Consider the following 24448-nt stretch of genomic DNA (forward strand, 5'->3'; position numbering starts at 1 on the left):
CCGGGATGAAGGTCCGATAGTACTGGCGGCCCAGCAGCCGCTGGACATCCTTCACCCGACGCGGGGCTTCCCAGCTGCTCAGGGCCTCCACCTTGCGCTGGTCCATGGCGATCCTCGGGTGAGAGGATGTGCCCGAGGAACTCAATGGACGACCGGAGGAAAACACTTCTCCAGCTTGGCGAGAGCTGGTGCTCCGCAGGCGCTGCAGGACCAGGCGGAGGTGCTGGAGGTGACTTTCCTGGACCGAGTAGACCAGGATGTCCAGGTAGATCACCACGAACCGATCCAACATGTCCCGGAACACATCGCTCATAAAATGTTGGAAGACGGCGGGGCGTTGGTCAGCCCGAACGGCATGACCGTGTACTGTAGTGTCCGCATCGGTGCCGAACGCCGCCTTCCACTCGCCCCTTCACGCATCCGCACCAGGTTGTAGGCCCCGGAGGTCGAGCTTGGTAAAGATGGAGGCCTCCGCAGCCGGTCCATCAGCCCGGATGAGCGGCAGGGGTAGCGATTCCGCACCGTGATGGCGTTCAGCCGGCGGTAGTCGCAACACAGGCGCAAATCGCCTTCTTTTTACGAAGAGGACCGGGCCGACAGAGGGACTTGAAGGCCGGATGAACCTCGGGCCAGATTTTTGTCCAGAAAGTCCCTGAGGGCGCCAACTCGGCTCGGACATGGAATACAGGCGCCCGTGGGCAGCGGGCGCCGGGTTGCAGGTCCACGGGCAGTCGAGGGCCGGTGCGGGGTAAGCGGTCCGCCTTTTCGCTGAAGACGCCAGCGAAGTCCTGCAGCTCCGGGGCACGGCGACGGCCGGGTGAAGACGCCCTGGCCGGGCGCAGGTGTGGCGGATGTGGTCGACACACTGCAGGCTGGGAACGAGATGGCGCCCGCGACCAGGCCACCTGAGGGTCGTGCGTCCGCAGCCAGGCCAGTCCGAGGATCACTGGGAAGTGGAGGTCCGCTGTCACGTAGAAGCGAATCGCCTCCTCGTGGTCCCCGATGGCGAGGCGCAAGGGCTGCGTGGCGGTTAATGGGTCCGCCACCAGCTCCTCCCGCCGATGGTCTCGACGCCATCGGAGGGTCTACCGGAACCAAGGGGACACCAAAATGGTCCACGAAGGCCCGTCCATAAAGTTCGTGGTGGCCCCTGAATCCACCAGCGCGTGTGCCGATCCTTCCGCCGGTCACCCACCCACACCCGGTGTCCAAAATCAGGTGCCGAGGGGCCCAGGGTCCACGCCGCCATGTCTGGCGGGTTATCCGTGCCCGCCTAGGGTTTCTGCCGGGCCTGCCCTGCTTCCCGACTGGCCAGGCCGGGATTCGGGACGGGCGACGTGTTCCGCCGCTTCCTGGGGCATGCGGCGCGAAATGGCCGGGCTCCCACAGTACAAGCACAGCCCCTTGGCGCCCGCCCGCCTCCTGGGCCGCCAGGCGAGGCCTGGCCGCCTTAACTCCATGGGCTCTCGGCGGCAGCCACGGCGCGGGTGGCCCGGACGGGTCGGCACGGGTCGAGGGAGGGCGACGGTCTTTGACGGTTGCGGGCGGCGACAGGACGGGCGTTGCTGGAGACGGGTGTCGAGGCGCAGGCAGAGGGGCACCAGGTCAACGAGGGTCCGCGGCGCCCACCCGAGCCAGCTCGCCCTGCAGCTCTTCCGAAGGCCCTCTTGAACGCGTCCGCTAGTGCCGTGTCGCTCCAGTCCGAATCATGGCACAGCAACCGGAATTCGCGATGTACTCCCGGAGGGGCGGGCCCTTGTTGGATCTCTCCGAGGCGCCAGGCAGCCGCCTGGGCCCGCACAGGGTCTTCATACATCAGGCGAAGTTGCCCCAGAACCCCTGGTAGTCCGCCAGCAAGGGGCTGTCCCTGAGCACCAAGGGCGTGGCCCACCGCGCAGCCTGGCCAGACAACAGGTTCATCACGGCCACCCTGGCCCGGTCATCTGGAAAGTCCCCGCCGCATTGCCATGTAGGTCTGGCACTGGGCCATGAAGGCCGGGAACATCTCCATCCGCCCTGAGAACTTCTCCGCACCGTACCGGGCTGTGGCGCTGAGGAGGAGGAGGAGGAGGAGGTTGTACTGCTGGGGCATTCCCAGCAGCCAGTTGAGCAGTCAGCTGGGCGACTTGCTGTTGCAATTGCTGGTTGTCTGTTTGTAGCTGCTGCACAATCAGCGCCAGCTGTTGCAGATCCATCTTGTAGATGTGTCAGGAGTCAGGCAAGATGTCGTGTCCCACTCCTCCGCTGACGGCTGGGTCCGGGAAATCCGAATCAGGCTTGCCTCTGCAGCTCTGCCCAAAGTCCTAGCAAAGTCCTCAGAGCAGGCAGGAGACCAGTAAGTGACTTCAGCAAGATAAGTTTGACTTTTGCCTGACTCAGAGACTGCCAGAAAGTAGCTCCTTTATATAGGCCATGGGGTGTGGCTCCATGACTCAGCACTCATTAAGGCCTGCCCTCCTTCCTCTGTTGCCTCCGCCTCCAATCTTCTGATGCGAGGGTCACACCAATCAGCTGTTCTTGGGAGTAAACCTCCTCAGGCTCACCTGCTGTGGAGGAGGGGAGGGGTCTAGCTGCCCGCTTGCCTGGGCATGGAGTCAGGGCTGGGGCAGGAGATGCTCCTTCTGCAGTTTGTGGGGCATGGAGCCAGGACTTGGCCCGGAAGGCATACATTCCTCAGTGTTGGGGAGCAGGTAAGAAGGCCCCGGCTGCTCTGAAGGCGGGCAAGACACAACACCTCCTTAATAGCAATGTTCCTCATGGGCCCTGGCATGCCTTCCCCTCTGCCATCAGCCATGGGAGGAAGGTAAGGCCACGAGCCTGGTGGGGACAGTGGGTGGCCCACAGCAAACTAGGCTGCAGGCAGCATGGCCTGGAATGGAGCCATGCTGGGCTGTGGTGGCTTAGCCAGCCACACGAACTTGGTGGGGACTGGGGGGGGCGCAGCAAATTCTGGGGAGGGGTGGGGCAAGCACAACTTACCTGTAGGCAGGAGGAGGCAGCTCAGTTGGGGCGCAGGGCAGGCACCATGTGGGAAGGCAGCTTAGGCAGGCAAGCCACCCGAGAAGTGAGGAGGGACGGGGGGGGGGTGCGAGTGAGCAGCGACCGGGCGACAGGTTCAGGAGTGTGGCCAGCCAGCTGTCGCTAAAGGTTCGGCAACCCAGGCCAAATTATCCCTATCTGTTCGCATGAACCGATAGAAATCCATCACTGGTGCTCAGGGAAACAGCTTTCATTGCTACTGATGCTACTGATCTCCAAAATACATAGCAAAAATGAGTATGCTATAAATTTCATACAGTAATGCTATTCCAAATGAGAATAGGGTCTATGCATAAAAGTATAATTCAGTAACATTCCTTGGACATAATCAAGGTTAGGAAGCCTGCTCCTCCAAAAAGCCACATCATCACCACAAATCAGTAAATCACTAGCTACATACACCACTTGCATTGTATTCTTGAAGAGTATCCTGTAAAACTAATTATTTCCTCTTTACTAATGGGTCTTTCCTTAATCTGGTGCCTTTCAAAAATTCCCAGTTAGAATTGAAGTCATACTTCTTGTTAACAATGAATATTCCAGTGAAACAAATTCTATTTTCAAACACAGGTCACAATTTTGAAGTACTTTACATTTTAAATTTAAAAAAAATATTTTGAAAGACTTATCATTTTAACTGTTCAATGTTAACTGTTGAACAATGCAGTTCAATGTTCAAATATTTTAAAATTTATCATTCCATTTTTTCATTTTTTTTAAAAAACTGGAATAAAGTTGTTATATTAAATATATTAGATATCATTTGGAGAAGTTAGGAAAACTTTTGAAAACTCAGTTAGGCCTGATATTTCAGTTTATTCTTCCAATTCCATCCTAATGTATTTTGCTAAATAACTAGAACTTGTGAAAAAGTTAATTAATTAATTTATTTATTTATTTATTTATTTGATTTTTATACCGCCCTTCTCCCGAAGGACTCAGGGCGGTGTACAGGCAGAATAAAACGAACAATACAAAATACAATTAAAACGGAATTTAAAAAACTTATTTAAATTAGCCTGAAAATTTAAAAATTTACCATACACTAAAAAACCCCATTTAAAATTAATAAAATTTAACATTTAAAATTCAATTTAAGCCAGCCCCGCGCGGATAAAAAGGTGTGTCTTCAGTTCATGGAAAGTCCAAGGTCAGGTATTTGGCGAAACCTGGGGAAGCTCGTTCCAGAGTGTGGAGCCCCACAGAGAAGGCCCTTCCTGGGGGCTGCCAGCCGACATTGTTTGGCGGACGGCACCCTGAGAAGTCCCTCTCTGTGAGAGCGTACGGGTCGGTGGGAGGCATGTGGTAACAGCAGGCGGTCCCGTAAGTACCCAGGCCCTAAGCCATGGAGCGCTTTAAAGGTCGTAACCAACACCTTAAAGTGCACTCGAAAGGCCACAGGTAGCCAGTGCAGTCTGCGCAGGAGCGGTGTTACATGGGAGCTACGCGTAGCTCCCTCTATCACCCGCGCAGCTGCATTCTGGACTAACTATATATTATATTAAATATAATAGTATATCTTCTGCAAATAAAGTAAATACAGGTAGCCCTCGACTTACAACAGTTTGTTTAGTGACCATTCAGTTACAACGGCATTGGAAAAAGTAACCTATGACCATTTTTCAGTTATGACCTTTGCAGCATCCCATGATCATGTGATCAAAATTCAGACACTTGGCAACTGGTTCATATTTATGACTGTTGCTGTGTCCCAAGCTCATGTGATCCTCTTTTGTGACCTTCTGACAAGCAAAGTCAATGGGGAAGCCAGATTCACTTAACAACCATGTTACTAACTTATCTACTGCAGTGATTCACTTAAAAACTAAGGCAAAAAAGGTCCTAAAATGGGGCAAAACTTAACAAATGCCTCACTTAACAACAGAAATTTTGGGCTGAATTGTAGTCGTAAGTCGAGGACTACCTGTAGAGTTTATCTTTTTATTCCTTTAATTTGTGAATTAAGATGAAGTGCTAATATTAAGGTTTCTAAACAAGTGCTTCAAACTGAAATGGCAGACAACATTAAAGCTATGGCAAAGGAAAATGAAAAATTGTTTTAATATTAAAACATTAAGATTCTTTAAAAAATCAAGCAGCATGGTAGATTCTGTTTTAAAAATTACATTATCAAATATCACAATCGAAACTTCCATTTATATGGGAAGGTTCAATATCTAAATTTGTGGATATAAAAAGAAAATTTACTATAGATCTATAGTTAGATCTATATGCCAAATGTTTTTACTTTCCAAGGCTTTTATAAAAAACAGATAATATAAATGTGTGGAAGAAAGCACTGGTACTGATAATGTTACCTAGTTTGGGTAATGAAACGTCTAAAAGAAAATAAGCAAGCTCAGAGAGCACCAAAGACCCCTCGTTTCAAACCTGAGCTATAAATATTCCCCTGTATCAGTAGACTGCATTCCAGAATTGAGATTCTTATATACTTTCAAAAGAGTTAATGTGAAATTATTTACAATAGTATAGCTTATTATATTTTTACTTTTAGCAATTAAAAGCTACTGGAAATAGGAACTTCCTAATTAATTTAACAGTTAAAAAATTGTGTACTAAAGTATGATCTTCTTGAAAAATGTGGATAAAATTAAAATCCTTCACAGAAAGATTATCCGTAAAACTTATATATACATTAATTAATAAGAATAATAGCAGTAATAATTATGAATCTTGTAAATTATGGAAGCTATGAATTTTAATTTATTAATTTAAATAAAAACACTTCTTAAAAGATTTTTCATTTTAAAAGATTCCTTCCTAATTTTCAATTTCTCCACAGGAATTGATTCCCAGTAATTTTCCAACACTACGGACTAGGAAAGTAGTAGAAAAGTAATGTCTCTCTAATCAAGGGAAGGAAGAAGGCAATCCTTGGCCTTGTGTCCTAAATGTGGGCATCAAAGACCATGAATTTGGAGATGGCAGCAGTGGAATGAGTGGATGAGGGAGTGGGCATCTTCCAACGTGGAAGGATCACTTACAAGACTTCCAAGGCCAATGTAATCTGATGCAGGATACCTCATGATACTGGCAAAGAATTATTTTATTTCAAATTTCTAGTCTTAGAATGTAAAATTTAGAAATGAGAGAGTGGATTGCTAAATCTATATTATGCAGACATATCTTAGAAGAAAGGGTTACTTGATTATTAGTAGTTTTGTTTCTTTTTCTGGGACTTTAGCGAGCTGCTTAATCATTCAGGCCTAAAATTCACAACTTGCCCGCATAGAGGAAGCAACTATCAATCCTGAAGTGATCATGGCTGAGGCCATCCTGGAGGCTTCAGGGTTGCCACACAACAGAGGGAGGGGGGAAATACTTAGATAGGGGTTGTAGCAGATGTGAAATCCACTTACCTTTGCTACCGATTCGCAGATGTGAGCACAAGCGCCTCTTCCACACATGCACAGAGCCTGCTGCGCATGAGCAGAGGGTAAAAAATGGACATGATGACATCCGGGCAGGTGGGCAGAGTCTCCCGCCGCCAGCGCTACCAATTTACCCAAGCCAGATAGAACCGGCTGCATTTTCACTACTGGGTTGCAGCCAAAACAATAAAACTTTCCTGTGGGAACCCAAGGATATTCCCACAGATGGCTGGCCGGAGGAGGGGATGAAGTAATCATCCAACGGTCCAGCTCCTGGATTGGACAGCCTAACCAGTGATCTGGGGGGTAAAGGGGAAACATTTTCTTTTAATTAGGTGAAAGCCACGGGAACTTTTAGAGTTGGCTTTCACCAGTTGTGCCAATATGATCTACCCAATAAAACTGTTCTTTGAGGAATCTTCCTGCCTCTGAGTTCTAATTTCTATGAGTGAATTAATTAGAACAGTGACAACTGTATTTAATAGATAAAGTGCAGAGCAGAGGTAAGCCGCAGATGAGAAACTGTAATTATAGGTTATTGGCTAGTCATTGTTATTGGCTTGCTTTCTATTTCCATCCCTTTGGTATCTCCTGCTGAAACCAGGAAAGTTTCTGGACTGAAAACCTGAAGATCCACTGCCTGTTATTTCAAGTAGGTAATACTAATCTAGATAGATCAATGGGCCAACTTAATCTAAGGCAGCTTTCTATCACAGTGATGACCAAACCAAGTCTCTTCCAAGCAGTTTGGTTTAATTTTATCTGCTTTGTCAAAAATTCAGCTCCAAAGATGACCCAGCTCCTTTCTAGGATCTTGATTCTCCTTCCATACCTAAGAAAGAAACCATTAGTTTGCCTTATATACAGGTAGATGTATGAATGGGAGGGGGTCTGTTTGCTTCTCTACTGGAGATGGGCAGTTTACAAACCAAATGAACAATGCCTTGCTCCACTATTGTTGTCTCCAGGAATAGCAACACAAAATTCAGGAGCAAAATGAAGACCTTTGGCCATGATATCATTTCTTTTGACTGCTAGCATGAATATTACTATTTACTTTGACCCCACCCTTCCCAAACCCAAAAATGTCTTGCTCTTTCTGCTAACAGTGTCACGTCTTTTCTGTGTCTTTTGACACAGAAAGGGTGAAAAAGGGTGAGTCTACTCTAAAAGAAAATTCTGTTTGGTCTTCTATGTAATCTGTGCTGGGAATTTCAGGGTAGCCATGCTCTCGAATGTGAGGAGCAAGGGAAAAAAAGGGGGCTCACCTTGCACCTTGCCCTTCTAGGAACTGTGCTCTGAGCTGCTGCGGCGGTGCTGATGGAGGACAGAGTCAGAGAAATTGGAATCAACCAAATTAGTTTTTCGCTGTTGTCGGCTCCCTCGATCTGTAAAAAGGTCCCAGAGAGAGATTTCTGAAGGAGTTGAGCCATCTTAACCTTCATTTATTTATCCTAAATTGTCTCTTGCTTTCAGAAAGGTCCCATGAGGAGGTACACAAATTAGGAATAACAGTTTTCCATTTTATCCCACTGTGCTCTGCTGAGACCAAGGAAGTCTTGCCACTGATATGGGATTTTGCCATGGGATGTCAGAATAATCTTGGAAGAGCCACAACCTAGATCATGTTCTGATAAATGAATTCTGAGTCCAAAGCAGTGATTGGAATGGAGGAAATGTCTCAGAAGGGACCCCCCTTTTATTCTGGAAAGTAAAGGCAGGGGAAAGGGGAGAACCTTCAGACTTACAAAATTCTGTTGCTGTAACCTTACAAAAAAGTAGTATTAGTACTCATAGTTTTGTTTACTGCCTGGACTATCTTGAAGGGCTGACAGATTCACCCCAGTAGAATATTTAAGAGAAATAATGTATATTAGTTTTTCCCTGGTAGATACCCTCAAACAGCCCAACCCTGCACTCCAAATTAACTTCAGAAGTGATAAAATTGGGCTGCCTATAATTTCCAGTTATTTGGGACCTTAATGCTTGTACTTAATTACCTGGGACGAAAAGTTTGAGAAAACACACTGATTATCCTGAACCTTGAAGGATAGTGCCTCCTTGAAGCAGGCCTAGTCTGGGTTTTCCATGCATGCCTATGGTCCATTCCTGTATGCTTCTATTCAGAGGTGGAGTAACTAGGCCTACTCACCTTTCATTCTTGAAGAATTCCTCTTCTCACTCCATGTGCTATTGTTCATAATGGAGTTACGTAAAGTGTTGACAGCTGACCTGTATCAGAAGAAAATCTTATGATTCCCTTTGTGGCTCACCAGCTACCGAAAGAAAGAGACAGGAACAATATTTCCTTACATCTTTTGATAATATTAAAAATTAATTATGCAGGATGAAAATGTAGCTCTGAAGCCCTCACCTGGTGATCTCATTTTACATTTTACATTTTACTTGGAGATCCAAAACAAATACTTTATAACATAGGAGCAATTATATAGATTTATTTTTCCTTTATTTATAATGGATTCAAACATGCTTTTAATTCCAGAGATAATAGATTGGTGTGGAATACAAGCATTTCCTTAGACTCAAATTTTAGTCTATTATATCTACTTATAGGAAAGATGTGGTACAGCTTTATAAGCTTTACCTTCCTGGTGCAGAAAATTCAAGCCCCAAAGATTCCTATTCCAACATCCCATAAAATGAAAGAAGGTGCCTGATACCCAAGTCCACTGAAGGGAAAAATGTCAAATTTAAAAACAAATCCTTCCACTATCTGAGACAGGAAGAAAGCCAACAAGAACTCCCAAAGAGCTGTTCTTACCAGATTTCATTCAGCTCTTCAGTCCCTGGTTTATGATCTTTCTCTTCTAGGGCACCATCCGGGACTTTGCTCCTCAGTTGGGTCAGGAACTTGAGAAAGATCAAATGTCAAATAAATAGATCGGGATGCAAAACAGCCTATGGTGGATATCCAGGAGGGAGCTCTCTTCTACAAACCTCTGGATGAATTGTTGAAACAGTACCTAGATCAGTCAAAATCCAAGGCTTGGGTATATAGATTATACAAGACCATGCAACAGGAGACAGGGAGTTGTGTAATCAGACCTCCAATGCTGTAGGCTAACATAACTTTAGGATCACTAAAAATGCTTTACTGCTCTTCTACTCATTTTCCATGAAGCAGGTCTCTTTGCCCAAATCCAACCTCCAATTAAAGTGTTGCCATTGTTTTACTTTCCAAATTTTTTTGCTACTGTAGCTAAATGGATGGGACAACTTGCCACAGCCAACTCGCCACAGCCAATTTTCTGTGGGACAACTCGCCATGGCCACCTCACCACAGGACAACTCACCGTGGGACAAGAGTTACACTAATATCAAAAATAGTAGAATAGAATTATTAAAGAAAGGATGCCAAAGGAGGAACAAAATAAAATGTGAATACAAAAATTAAAATATTTTCTAATTATTTTAAATAATTAAATTGTTGAATCGTCCTGTAGTGAGTTGTCCTGCAGTGAGATCTGACCTTCAGCTTCTATGCTTTGCTGGCATCCTCTTACAAATTGTTAGGGGGGAAGAGGGGACAATGGAATGTAGAGGATAGAGATGAGAGGGAAGGGGGGGTGACAAGCTTGACAGAAACTAGCACATTCCAGTCTTCTAGGACACCTAGTCTGGGGAAAAAAATGTAAAACACCACCTAGAGTCATCAAACATCCAAGCTGTTCTCAAAACACCTAAACAGCACTATGTTGGATAAAGATGGACTGGTGGGGTGGGGAGGGCCAGGGAGAAGAGAAAAATATAATGTTTTGCACAGGAACCTCTGATCTAGGCTTTCTTTCAATGTAAACACCTAACCTTAGTAAAAGAACCAATAGCTTCAGCCAAATGGAGTTGAGGGTCTTTCTTTCCTAGGGACCTGGGCTGGGGTAAGCCTGAAATAATTGTTGGTTGGGAGCTGCCTGGAATTTGATATGGGTAACTATAGAAATGCTTTAAATAAACATTTTTTAAAAAAAGTATTTATTGTGCTTTGAGGTCTGCTCTTGACTCCTGACAGCTGCTTGGACTATCCCTGCAATTCTCTTGGCAAGATTTCAAAAACATTTTGCCATTGCCTACTTTCTGGGGCTGAGAGAAGGTAATGGGGCCATAGTCACCTGGCTGGTTTTGTGTTCAAGGCAAAACTAGAACTCAAATTTTCCCACTTTCTAGCCTCGTGCCAGAAAATGGGAGACTGTGTCCCTCACTACCCCAAACTGACTCTCTAATTCTCCCCAATACCTTCCCCACGTTAGAAATCCTGGGTACTTGATTATTTTATGTACATGTGAATGCTATTCCTCCTCTCTTAGACAGGTTCTTTTTTCTTCCTCGTCTTATTTTTCTGATATATCATTACCTCACTTGTACCCACTTCTCCCCTGGCTGCTTGCCTCCACAACAACTGATTAGAATTCAGGAGGTGGGATTGGCAGAAGGAAAACAACCCTCTGGACTGCCAAGCTCTTCTCTCCTTCTGCCTCCTGTTTCTGATGAATCCCACCTTATTGTACGGCAAAAGTCACGGTAGAAATTTTGTAAAATATATATTCTGTCAGACCACCACCTTATGGGCAAGTGGGTAAGAGAGATTTATTTTAGAGTGCAATGAGCTGAGTGTTTTAACTGATAAGAGTATGTACAATTTAATAATGTCTCCTAGAAAAAAATTTCTGATACAGTGCTCTTCTCATGGGGATTCCAACTCAAGAGTGAAACCGTGTGGAGGAACTTACCTTGGTGCACTTCATTTGATTCTCTTGCATTTTCTTAATGCTGACAAGGTTTCTAGTGATATCGACCTCCTGGTCCTCTAAGATAAGAGCCAAGAACACTCCCAGTCAGGATCCCAATTAGGATTACTCCCATCATCATCTTTTAAACTCTCTCTTCTAACTTCTGTGAAGCACCAGGCACACAAGGCTTCCTCTTAGCCTCTGGCTCTGCTGCAAACATTTCCTTTAAGACCTTGCCTTCAGTAGACAATACTCACATCATTATTTATATCTTCCCTAGCAGATAAAGGAGCAAAAACAATAACAAAGGGCTTATTTACCACCAAAAAAGGGAACAGAGGGGACTATATTTGACACTTAACATGTGGAGTCCTTGGTGTTTTCTGAGCATAGTTGTTTGCTTGCAGATGTTTCATTACCCAACTAGATAACATCATCAGTGTACTGATACACTGATCACTAATGCACTGGTGAGGTTAGCTATTCAGACATTGGTAAGATGATAGAAAGTATATTGCAATTACTTTTATTTTGGCAGAACATCAGTTGAGTTATTGAATGACTCCACAAGTTGCTGCTAATCAGTTGTAGGGAAATGGCCAAATAGTTTTTTTTCAGATCTCATATAAGCAATTAAGGGTAAGATATCTATTAAATTAAAAGTACTGCAGCATGAGATTAAATAGCATTAAAATACTGAATTAATAAGGAAAATCTTCCTAATTAATAAAGCTATTCAGCCATAGAGCTACTGTTTTGGAAGGTTATAGAACCTTTTTTCTCAAAGATAGAAAATTCCCAGGATATGTGTTGGTGACCAATCTTTTCAGCAGGAGGAAGAAGAGTTGCTAAATGCTGACAATAGCATGGATGCATATAGAATTTGTCCAGCCCTAATCGAGCGGGGAGACACCCCCGTTTCTCTGTGCTTCAATGAGGGTTAAATCAAATGATCGAGATAGAAACTCAGGAGGCTAATATTGACCTGACTCAAAAACTGATCAAGTTTGAACTTGCTTACCCTGTTTCTCCCAAAATAAGACATCCCTTGATAATAAACCCAATTGGGCTTTTGAGCGCATGGCAATAAGGTAATAAGCATAACGCTTATTTCAGGGTTCAAAAAAATATAAGACAGGGTCTTATTTTCAGAGAAACACTGTAGTATTTAAGTGGAAGTTTTCTGGGTAAGTTTGGAGCTCTAGGCTAGATTGGGCATCTGGAATCCTGACATCTTCAGGAGTTCTTCAATTTGAAGGAGACATTGTCTTTTTACAAAGGAAGCTGAATTTGCCTCCAAATTGACTGGATGATGGTTAAGAGCCTCTGCAGAGAAAGATTCAGAAGATTTGGAGAACCATGGCAATACTGAATGTATGAAAAATGGGCAAATACTGATAGAAAAGAAACTACTGCATATTGGAAGTGAATATGAACAAAATATTGCAAGAAAATAACACTAGTAGCTACTTACTCAGTTTTTGATGGATGCGCCGCAGTTCACCCTGAACTGATTCCAACTCTTCCCAAAGGAATTTTTTGCTGCCGAGGAAGAAGAAACAGGACAGGAAGCTTTACAATGTAGCCCTGGAAATTCAAATCCTAAAATGGATTATTATTAATTATTATTAAGAAAATTATTAATTATTATTAAACAAAAACATAAAAACTCACTACTACTGTCCTCTAGCCTTTGGCAATATAAGCATCTGCACCAGTTTATTACTCAAGACTTCTTCAGTCACAAGAGCAGTGGAAAGAAAATTATAATAAAGATTGTGGAGACCCAGTCTATCTTAGCCATTTTTCTACCTATCCAAAATCCACAACACTGAGTTCATTTCTTTTTCTGCCCACTCAGTTTTCTCCTACCTCTCAAGGACATCTTGAGATAGTTTCTCCATTGAACTTTGTTTCTGGACCATGGAACTCTGAAGCCCTTCTACTTCTTTGGTCATGGTTCTCCAAAGCTCTTGGATTTTTTTCTGTATTAGATCATCAAACTTCTCTCCACGGGATAAGTGGGCAGCAAATTTTACTTCCTCTGGAAGGATGGAAGATATGATATGTCCTTCAGTAATGGAGAGACAGGGATGGTGTTCTGCAGTCTTGATTAACCGGTCCTAATTCTATGAAGATGCTCCTGTACAATTCTTGAAATGGCATTCAAAACAGACCAGGGATTCTAAGATATAACACCTTTAAAATTATTCTAGAGTGAGCTACAATGAAGATGTTAGGAAATGTTTTAAACTCCCTCCAATTCTGCTTCTGCAAGCTGCCTTATAACCTATCAGTCTTGAATCTGCTATGTTTTCATAACCAGAAGAGTCAAAAATTCATAAGAAACCAAGGTCTCTGTGGAATTTTGCATACAGAAATTCCTAATAGATTAATGCTCCAGAGATCCTCTTTCCCTGCAAAAATTTAAATGCAGGGAGAGGGAATCCCTTAAATGATTTAAAGCAGGATGTAACCTGATATAATGGGACATGAAAATCCACAAAACAGAGTGGTATTCGTATTTCTCACCTTCCAGTGCATTGATCCTACCCTGCTGATAGTTGCTCTCTTGCTCTAACAAAGTAATTGAATGGCTCAGTGCTTGAAAAGCCTGGAAAGAAAATTTGGCACAAATGGGGTTAACATCAATTGTGATACCAAGATGACAAGATCTCTGGGTTTATGCCAACTACATACCTCTGTTTGGGCATAGAGCTGAGCTCTGATAAGCTCCACATCATTTTTCAGTACCAGTTGGGACTCTGGAATTGAAGCTACAAGAGAGACAATTATTCACATTCTTTTGCTACACACAAATATGTAGCTTTAGATCTTTTTCTTCGATAAATAAATGAACAAGTTCAATGTTTCTGACTCATTTATTTAATTGGGTTCTTTAGTTTTAAGACCTATGTGAAGAATAGATCACGTTTTAGGTCATATTTATGCAAAAATACTGAAAATTGAAAAGACGTCACAAAACTTAAGTGCCACTCTAGTTCTTTTTTAAGCAAGCCTGTTATTAATAGCAAACCTTAATTCTTAAAACTAAAAATGCTGAGCTTCATCTTCATGTCTACTTGGAGAATTAATCCCAGACACTACTTGGAAATTTTTTGCTTTAGCAGTTATTATTGCTCAAGTATTTTGAGGAAGAATCCTGACCTGCAAAAGAAGAGACTGGGATCTACTTCATCTCTAAGGGGCAATAAGGATCCCTTTCTAGTGAGTGTGGATTGGTAACAGAAGAGAAGACATTAAGAATTCAGGTGATAGTAGATCCAAGGAGGGCAGTGAAGAAATTGGGTATCTGAATTAATGGCTGGGCCCAGTACCAAAAGAGAACAAAAAGGGGCATGTTTGGAAAGATGAATTCTCAGAGTGTAAGAATAAGAAAAGAGAACAGAATGGAAAGGATCCAAAAGGCTACTTATGTGAATGTCTTCGTTTTAGAAATGATAATGGAAACTAAAAGGATGGTTTGTAAAGTCAAGAGAAGAAATACCAAAAGTAGACTTCCCCAACTGATGCTCTCCATATGGGTTGTATTGCTATTCCCATCCTCATTGCTAGCATCAACAATAATTGGACTTCTAACCCAACACCCCTGAAGGACACTGGCTCAAAATAAACGGGAGGGGATTCAAGAAGAAGGCATCACCTTAGACAGGAGTGAGAGAATAGTCACAGAAACCTTGAACAAGGACTGAACAAGTTCAGGGATACCCAGAGAATAGAGAAATGTCTGTACAGTGCTTTTGCATTCTGGTTAAAGGGACCAGAAAAATAAGAGAAGGAGAAGAAAGAATGAGAGAGATAGGAAAAGAGGGGGAGAAAAACTCACTTTAAGGAAAAAGTCCAATATCTGGGGGTTTTCCCCCTGTTTACTTCATGACCATTCAGAGGAGACATTTGACCCTGACATCTTAATTTCAATTATAATATAAATATTTTAAATAAATAAATTGGTAGATTTAGCAAAAGCTCAAAAAGGACCATGTCACCTACCTTGTGGCAACCCAGCCAACTCCACCTGGAAAAGTAAACTCCCATCAATCAGTTCCAAATAAAACAACAAGCGCTCCAAAACTCTTATGGCATAAACTGCTTACTTTCGACAAAACCCCTTCTCATAAAATGTCAGTTTGTATTCCTTTACCCATACTTCTTTCATTCATGCCTGTTTGAGAATATTACCTTTCTTTTCTTTTCTTTTTTTACTAAGATCAGTGTTTCCTTTATTGCTCTGCCTGCAAAAGAATTGGATCATCCTCTGTCACAATTTCAGAAGTCAGAGGGTAAACAATCAGGAGTCTGCTAACACCTTTTTTGACTAACAAATTCCATTAAAAGGTATAAACTTTCATGAGCTGCAGCTGAATTCTTACCTGCAAAGAGTGCTACCAGTATTTCTCAACCTTAAGAATTTTAAGATAAGTGGATTTCAATTCCCAGAATTCCCCAGCCATCATAGTCCCCTACAAGTACATCTATAACATTAGAGTTGCTTTCATATGCTCTTCTTCTAATATGCTATATGCCATCATTTGCTAGCAATGCCGATTTGGATTCTACATAGAAGAAAAGTTGCCTTTGCATTTTTTAAAATTTGAATTTATATCCCGCCCTTCTCCGAAGACTCAGGGCGGCTTACAATGTGTTAAGCAATAGTCTTCATCCATTTGTATATTATATACAAAATCAACTTTATTGCCCCCAACAATCTGGGTCCTCATTTTACCTACCTTATAAAGGATGGAAGGCTGAGTCAACCTTGGGCCTGGTGGGATTTGAACTTGCAGTAATTGCAAGCAGCTGTGTTAATAACAGACAGACTTAGTCTGCTGAGCCACCAGAGGCCTCATTTTGACTCTACCATTAGCATACTTCTTAAGCATGCATGCTATAAAATAATACACTTATTTTGGGCTGTAATAAGAGTAATCTGAGTTTTAAATGGTTTCAAATTAGGTTCCAGGATATTTAAGCTGCCAACTCACCCCATTGCAATCCACAAGATAAACAATTCAAATCATTTTGTTTTCAATAACATAAGTGAGGCTGTACGCTCAGAGGCCTGGCCATAGCTATGTATGGGTTACTTGTCTATTTGGAAGGCTTTATCTTGAAGGAGTAAGTGTTTACCCCTAATGAATGTTGAGCAAAATGCAAACACAATTTCCTTGCTACATCCTTGTAATCCAACAAGATACCTACTGCTGATGCAGGGCTGCTTGCCTGAGCTAAGCACCAGTTAGGAGAGTTGATGTGATTCTGTTCATTCTTGGCAAGTGTCATTATAGTTGACCTCTAAGACAGAGAAACAGAGACTTTAATTTAGAAGCAGAAGCAAATATATGAGAGCAATAGTACAGGAAACTGGGGCTTGAAAATGGAGTCCAGCCTTCTTCCAAATCCTTTATTTTGGAAGATCAGCACAAGGTGCTTGTTCCTTTAAAGGGACAATATAATCATGCCTCAGATCAGAATGGAAACTTGGCTAGGAATCTTGAGTTGAGGTTCTATTCCTTTGCTTGTTTCAATTATTTCTTTCAACTTCCTTTACAAGCCTATTTCTGATTATTTTCGGCACTGAGTGCCGAAAAGGTTGCACAGAAACTTCACACATGCACGTGCAACTCGTCGGAGCTGCGCTCTGGAAAAGCCAAACTTCTGGGTTCTAGCACGCACCCAACAATCAGCTAGCTGGTGTGCATGCGCATACTGGTTTTTGGCACTGCTGCATGCACGAAGGACAGCTGATCGTCACACGCGCATGCATGCCAGAAACCTGGAAGACAAACAGACAAGGCCATGCGTGCCGGGCAGCATGGCTTTGCGTGCCACTTTGGGCACACGTGCCATAGGTTCGCCATCACGGGGCGATACTGTAAATGCCCATCCCTTCCCAATAGCCCCTGTAGACTTGGTCTGAATAAATTAGGATCTTCAATTATTGACATGACATGAAAATATATTTAACCCATAGCTTCTGTTTATTAGCTGGCTATATGTCACGTACATTCTGCCGTTAAGAATTTCACTTAGTATTTTAGAGGAATAATTACGTAGGGCACAATAATTTGTTTTCACTTTAAAAAATTATTTTAAACCTAGTTGAACTTAAACATGCATTATTAAATTACATATTGCATTTTCCTTTTAATTTTCTCTGTGTTTAACTACTCTTGGAAAGATATACACAATTGGATGGACTCTCTGAGATCATATATATAATTTTTTATTGGAGAAAATTTAAGAGAATAAAAACAATACACATTTTGAAATAAATAGTAAAAAAGAATGTGAAAAAGGTGCAAAAAGTGGAAAATAAGGCAAGAAAAGGAAAGTTTATAAGGAAATAGTTTCTGATCTTACATTTATATTTCCCCCCTCTCTCTGAGTCAGATCCCTAAAAGTGATACTGCAATTCAATTGGGAGAAGGGGGAGACTTAAATTCAATTTACTAGCATTGCCTGTGTCAACAGATATTTTACAACCTATATCCTGGCGCCAAAGTGCCCTGAGACCTCTTTAATGTTGAGGAATGTTTATGACAGCCATGTGGGTTGTTTTATTTTAAAGGATAATGATGGGAATACATGCTTATCCGGTTCTCAGGGCAGCTGGTAAAGAAAACTTGTACACTTGTGTATTGGCTAAAATCTGCATTCTGGCTGAAGGGAAGGGTCTCTATTGTTTTAATCCTACTTGTCTTGCCTAAGGGTATTCAGACTTTGAATGACTTGCTTTGAGTGCATTGCTGTCACTTCTGCTTAATAAGAGGTTCCTTTGGAAATACTACTTTTCAAGAGTTACTTTCTTAAGTTGGAAGGAGAAGCAATCCTCACACTAAGGTTACAAAATAATTTCCTTCTTTCCATAGTCTACCCTTTCTAGTCATCAAACCCACAAAGTCTCACTAGTTCTTTTCAGCAAAAAGTCCATAAGATGCTTCCAGTCACTAATAAATGTGGTTATTGCCTTTTCTCTAATCAATCAAGTAAATGTTGCCATCTCTGTTCATTTTCATTCAATTTTCATCTTCATCAATCATTGGTTCCCTGAGGAGCTGAGGGAGATGAAACGTCGGAGAAGATGCCTAGAGAGTGCCTGGAGATCCAGCCGTTCCAAAGCTGACCGGACACTAGTTAGGTCTTATAGTAGGACCTACCTAGTGGCATTGAGGGAAGCAAAGCGTTTTTACGTTTCCTCCCTCATTGCGTCGGCAGTTAACCGCCCGGCCGCCCTGTTTCGGGTGACCCGCTCTCTCCTTCAACAGGAGGTGCGGGAAGACCCCTTACAGGGCCGTGCCGAGGAGTTTAGTGGTTATCTATACGATAAAATTGTTCAGCTTCAGGATGGACTGGATCAAAATTGGGTTGATCCAGGTGAGAGGTCGGAGACTCGTCTTGTTGAGATTGTTTGGGATGAATTTGACCCTGTGACTCCCGAGGACATGGACAGGTTGTTGGGGAGGTTGAATGCCACCACATGTTTACTGGACCCGTGCCCCTCCTGGTTGGTGCTGGCCATGCAGGAGGTGACACGAGGCTGGCTCCGGGGGATTATCAATGCTTCTCTGTTGGAAGGGGTTTTCCCTGCTGCCTTGAAAGAGGCGGTGGTGAGACCTCTCCTCAAGAAGCCTTCCCTGGACCCAGCTGTTTTGGGAAATTATCGTCCGGTCTCCAACCTTTGCTTTGTGGCGAAGGTTGTAGAGAGTGTGGTGGCACGTCAATTACCCCAATACCTAGATGAAACTGTCTAGCTAGACCCGTTCCAGTCCGGCTTTCGGCCCGGATACAGTATGGAGACGACTTTGGTCGTGTTGGTTGATGATCTCTGGAGGGCCAGGGACAGGGGTTGTTCCTCTGCCCTGGTCCTATTAGACCTCTCAGCGGCTTTTGATACCATCGACCATGGTATCCTGCTGCACCAGCTGGGGAGTTTGGGAGTGGGAGGCACCGTTTATTGGTGGTTCTCCTCCTATCTCTCTGACCGGTTGCAAACGGTGTTGGCAGGGGGGCAGAGATCGACTGCAAGGCGCCTCACGTGTGGGGTGCCGCAGGGGTCGACTCTCTCGCCTCTCCTGTTCAACATCTATATGAAGCCACTGGGTGAGATCATCAGTGGCTTTGGGGTGAGGTACCAACTGTACACTGACAATACGTAGTTGTACTTCTCCACCCCAGGCCACCCCAACGAAGCTATCGAAGTACTGTCCCGGTGCCTGGAAGCCGTACGGGTCTGGATGGGGAGAAACAGGCTCAAGCTCAATCCCTCCAAGACGGAGTGGCTGTGGATGTCAGCACCCCGGTACAGTCAGCTGCAGCCGCGGCTGACTGTTGGGGGCGAATCATTGGCCCCGGTGGAGAGGGTGCGCAACTTGAGCGTTCTCCTGGATGGGCAGTTGTCGTATGTAGATCACTTGACGACCGTCTCCAGGAGAGCTTTTTATCAGGTTCGCCTGATTCGCCAGTTGCGCCCCTTCCTTGACCGGGATGCCCTATGCACGGTCACTCATGCTCTTGTTACCTTGGATTACTGCAATGCTCTCTACATGGGGCTCCCCTTGAAGAGCACCCGGAGGCTCCAGTTGGTTCAGAATGCAGCTGTGCGGGTGATAGAGGGAGCCGCACGTGGCTCCCATGTAACACCACTCCTGTGCAGGCTGCACTGGCTACCTGTGGTCTTTCAGGTGTACTTCAAGGTTTTGGTTACTCCCTTTAAAGCACTCCATGGCTTAGGGCCAGGGTACTTACGGGACCGCCTGCTGCTACCGAATGCCTCCCACCGACCCGTACACTCGCACAGAGAGGGACTTCTCAGGGTGCTGTCTGCCAAGCAATGTCAGCTGGCGGCCCCCAGGGGAAGGGCCTTCTCTGTGGGGGCTCCCACCCTCTGGAATGAACTTCCTCCTGGACTTCGTCAACTGCCTGACCTTCGGACCTTCCGCCGCGAGCTGAAGACTTATCTGTTTATTCGCGCAGGACTGGCATAGGAATTTTAAATAGCTTTTAATATTTGATACAAATTTTATGGGGTTTTATGGTTTTAAATGTTTTAATCTGGCCTTACATCTAATAAGTTTTTTAGATATTGTTTTATTTGTATATTATTGCTGTTTTATCTTGGCTGTGAACCGCCCTGAGTCCTTCGGGAGAAGGGCGGTATAAAAATTCAATAAATAAATAAATAAATAAATAAATTCCTTCATTGTGGGTATTTCAGAGTCTTTCTGAATATTGTTCAGAGTGCATATACCATTATAGTCTCACAGCATTTATCATGGTGTTTATAAAAATAGTCTTCCATAATTCTTTTCTGTTTATCTATTAGTCCCAACAAAGTTATGAATATTAATATTTAAAATTCTTTGTATCATTATATGTATATGAACTCAGAATTTTCTAACTATTTTACAAGTGTACCAGGCATGATAAAATGACCCTTTATCTTTGATCCTTATCATGTACTTTCACCTGTTCTTCAAATTTCAACAAGTTTATACATTTCAGCAATTACATATTCATTATTTATACATAATTCAATTTCAAATTTGCTCTTGTGCTATTCAATTCCAAATGTCCTCTTATCTACCTTAAATATTTCTCTTAACTGTGCGTATGAAAACCATTAAAAGTTAAATCCAGTCAACTGATCTGTTGATTTCATCTTATATTCTCCATGTTCTTTTTCTAATAGCTCCCTATATGCTAACTATCCTTCTTTGCTGGCTATTCCTTTTACATAAAATGCTTCTTATGCTGCAATCCATAAAGGCATTTTTGGCACAATCTGGGTTTATTCCATGTTCTCAATATGGCACTTCTATAATATAGTGATTTTTGAATCTACATTAACCTTAACTTTATTCTACCATAGAAAATTGTGCCATCCAACCTCAGATCATGCTCCTCTAGCTCTAAAATTTCTTATTTCTCAGCAGCACCCACTCTTTCATTCAAACTGAGCAGCAAACTGCAAAATACACTTTCTAATCAGGCAGTTCTAATTCTCATTGTTTCTTTGTATCTTAGCTCATTTTATATTTAACTTGTCTTATTCCCTTGCCATACAAACCTAGATACTTTTTGGTTTTGCTTAAACAGTCAAACCAGGTAGCATTCATTTTTATCACAGAAATTCCTTCCAACAATGACAATTGTAATTTTTGCCATCTTAATATATCCTTCTTAATTTGATTATAGGCCTGAAATAATATGCAATTCATGTTAATCATATTAATATTAAGTATTTTACTTTTTTCTAAATATTAAAACAGTAGTTTTGCTCTTCCACCCTCATATTAATTAATATCTTCATTTTCTCATTAATTTTAAATCCAGCTAATCAATTCACCAAAATCTTTATTTTTTCTGTAATTCCATTTCTTCCAAAGAATTTTTCAAAATTGTCATCAAATATCAGCAAACATGCTTAATTTATATATTCCACTTTTAATCCTCATTCCAGCAATTATTTCATCATCTTATGTGTCTATTCAATACTGTACTTAAACTGTTTCAACTCCTACCCTCAAAACGACGCTATAGAGCAGCGGTTCTCAACCTGTGGGTCAGGACCCTGTTGGGGGTCGAATGACGATTTGCCAGAGGTTGCCTAAGACCATTGGAAATATGGGAAGTATACTTGCGAGTTGAAGAATCGCGCTCCAGTGGTTGACTTCACAAGCCAGCTGCAGGCTCTTCAAATCGCTAGCCAAATTCGGCTTCAGGCATGATCAATTAAAAAGGAGAGAAATCTTTGCTCTGATGTCTCCCTCTCAAGCCAGCTGCAATCACTCCCAATCGCTAGCCTAATCTGGCTTCAGGCGCGATAAACTTAATAGGGGAGGAGTCTCCGCTTTAATGCCTCCGACCTCAAGGCAATCGCAAGCAGTTCAGATCGCTAGCCAATATGGCTTCAGCGCGATAAATTCAAAACAAAAATAATTTTACGGTTGGGGGTTGCCCCATCATGGGGAATTGTATTAAAGGGGTCACCACATCATGGGGAATTGTATTAAAGGGGTCGCAGCACTATAAAGGTTGAGAACCACTGCTAGAGCACTGCATACCAGAACAACTAGACACAAGAATAGTTTTGCCAAATGCCATCACTCTGCTAAACAAATAATTCCCTCAACACTGTCAAACTATTTACTAAATCTGCACTACTGTTAATCTTCTCATCGTTCCTATCACCCATGTCCTTCCACTTATGACTGTATGATTGTAACTTTGATGCTTGTATCCTTACAATTTATACTGATATTGTTTCCTGATTGCTTAATTCTAGTCTATGACTATCATTAAGTGTTGTATCATTAAATTTGTACATAGTGTTAATTTTGTATCCTATGCCTATCATTAAGTGTTGTAAGGGTTGTATCTTGATGAAGGTATCTTTTCTTTTATGTACTGAGAGCATATGCACCAAGACAAATTCCTTGTGTGTCCAATCACAGTTGGCCAATAAAAAATTCTATTCTATTCTACAATTATCTCAATTTACAATTGTCTTTGGGAAGTATAAATCAATTTTATCCATTTAATAAAATCCACTCTCTTGAGATTATACTTTCTAGAATGCTAGTATCCATCCAAGGGTATGATATAGGTATTACCAAGTTCACTACTCATCATTCCAAAAGTGAAATTTAACAACACAGCATGGGAATATCATAGTGCTATTGGGAGAGGCCCAACTGAGGGTATTCAAAATCTTAGGAATTGTCTTGTATGAGTATAGCCTGTGCATTAGCTTGGGAGCCATCCTCCAGTAGCGAGTCCTGTGAATTTGAAATGCCAGTGCTTTTCCTTATCTCTCCAAATTAAGAAGGGGACACCCAAAGGTGCTTTTTTCAAGAGGCAACTGAACTTTGTCTTTTTCTTTGAAGATGGTTTCGCTTCTCATCCAAGAAGCTTCTTCAGCTCTGACTGGATGGTGAAGAATGGAAGGATTTATACTTCTTGCAGACATTTGAATTCTTTTAGAAAGTAGTTGAGGCCACCTGGAGATTTATTTGTGTCATCAGGGTCTTCTGAGTAGTGCAAATGGATGTGGAGCCTTCCTGGAACTGTTGAAAGGACTGTGTTGTAGATTGGAGATAGATGATGTCATATTCCTCCCCTTCAGTTGAGAGAGGGCTGTCCAATTTTGACATACATGGCCTCTTTAACCCCTCTTTCAAACCAGAGATGCTCTCTGGCCAAAATATGGACTTTGTTGTCTTCAAAAGAGTGGCCTTTGTCTTTTAAATGCAGATGGACTGCTGAATCTAGTCCTGATGTGATTGTTCTCCTATGTTGTGCCATGTGTTTATGAAGTGGTTGTTTCATTTCCCCAATGTACAGATCTGCCTACCAGCTGAAGGCCTGACTACCAGCAAAGATGGGAAAGAAAAAGAATGTAAACACACCAAGGAAGTCCTCAGAATGTGTGGCTATCCCAAGTGGGATTTCATCAAATCTCAAAAAAGACCCTACAGGAGCTCCTCCATAACAGACAATGACGAGAACAATAAACGAAGCAACGTTGTCCATACGTTGCAGGCATATCGGAAAAGCTCAGGAGAATCTTCAGCCATATATGCACAAACCAAACCCAAAAATACACTAAGGCAGAAACTTGACCACCCGAAGGATAAAACACCAAGAGAGAAACTGAGCAATGTGCAATACAATGCAGTGAGCCATGTGCAGATCTGTACATTGGGAAATGAAACCACCACTTCATAAACGCATGGCACAACATAGGAGAACAAACACATCAGGACTGGATTCAGCAGTCCATCTGCATTTAAAAGACAAAGGTCACTCTTTTGAAGACAGAGTATCTCTGGTTTGAAAGAGGGGTTAAAGAGGTCATCTATGTCAAAATTGGACAACCCTCTCTCAACAGAGGGGGAGGGATATGGCATCATCTATCTCTAGTCTACAACAGAGTCCTTTAAGCAGTTCCAAGAAGGCTCCACATCCATTTGCACTACTCAGATGACCCTGAGGTCACAGATAAACTTCCAGGTGGCCTCAAGAACTCTCTAAAAGAATGCAAATCACCTACTGTCCACAAGGAGTATAAATCCTTCCATTCCCCACCATCTTTCTAGTAGAGCTAAAGAAGCTTCTTGAATTCCTGCCCTTGGGATCTGCCCCTACACCACCCCGCAACGCCTTTACCGTTGTGACCATCTTCCCGTCCATCATCCAGCTCTGTTGATGGTCTCCTGACCCAAACCAGAAAGTGGGGAAGAGGGTTTAGCG

At 42.8% G+C, this 24448-nt stretch overlaps 2 protein-coding genes across 2 annotated transcripts in view; both read right to left on the reverse strand.

The window, feature by feature from the left end:
• PLPPR2 (phospholipid phosphatase related 2) overlaps positions 1-6554 on the reverse strand; it is a 53302-nt gene extending 46748 nt beyond the window's left edge. Inside the window, exon 1 of the mRNA XM_058172877.1 lies at positions 6420-6554. The gene's annotated coding sequence lies outside the window, so the exon portion shown is untranslated. The remainder of the gene's footprint in view (positions 1-6419) is intronic.
• Positions 6555-7131: 577 nt separating this feature from the next.
• Positions 7132-24442, reverse strand: CCDC159 (coiled-coil domain containing 159). Its single transcript, XM_058172878.1, has 12 exons — positions 24365-24442; positions 16397-16489; positions 15188-15212; positions 13877-13953; positions 13709-13790; positions 13049-13220; positions 12651-12718; positions 11177-11253; positions 9214-9302; positions 8584-8663; positions 7700-7819; positions 7132-7263 (listed from the first exon to the last, which is right to left on the reverse strand). The coding sequence occupies exons 1-11, from the start codon at positions 24389-24391 to the stop codon at positions 7716-7718; spliced, it is 894 nt and encodes a 297-aa protein (XP_058028861.1). The 5' UTR covers positions 24392-24442; the 3' UTR covers positions 7132-7263; positions 7700-7715.
• Positions 24443-24448: the final 6 nt, after the last annotated feature.

The sequence above is a fragment of the Ahaetulla prasina genome, chromosome 2 (genome assembly GCF_028640845.1).
Source record: "Ahaetulla prasina isolate Xishuangbanna chromosome 2, ASM2864084v1, whole genome shotgun sequence".
Classification (NCBI taxonomy): Eukaryota; Metazoa; Chordata; class Lepidosauria; order Squamata; family Colubridae; genus Ahaetulla; species Ahaetulla prasina.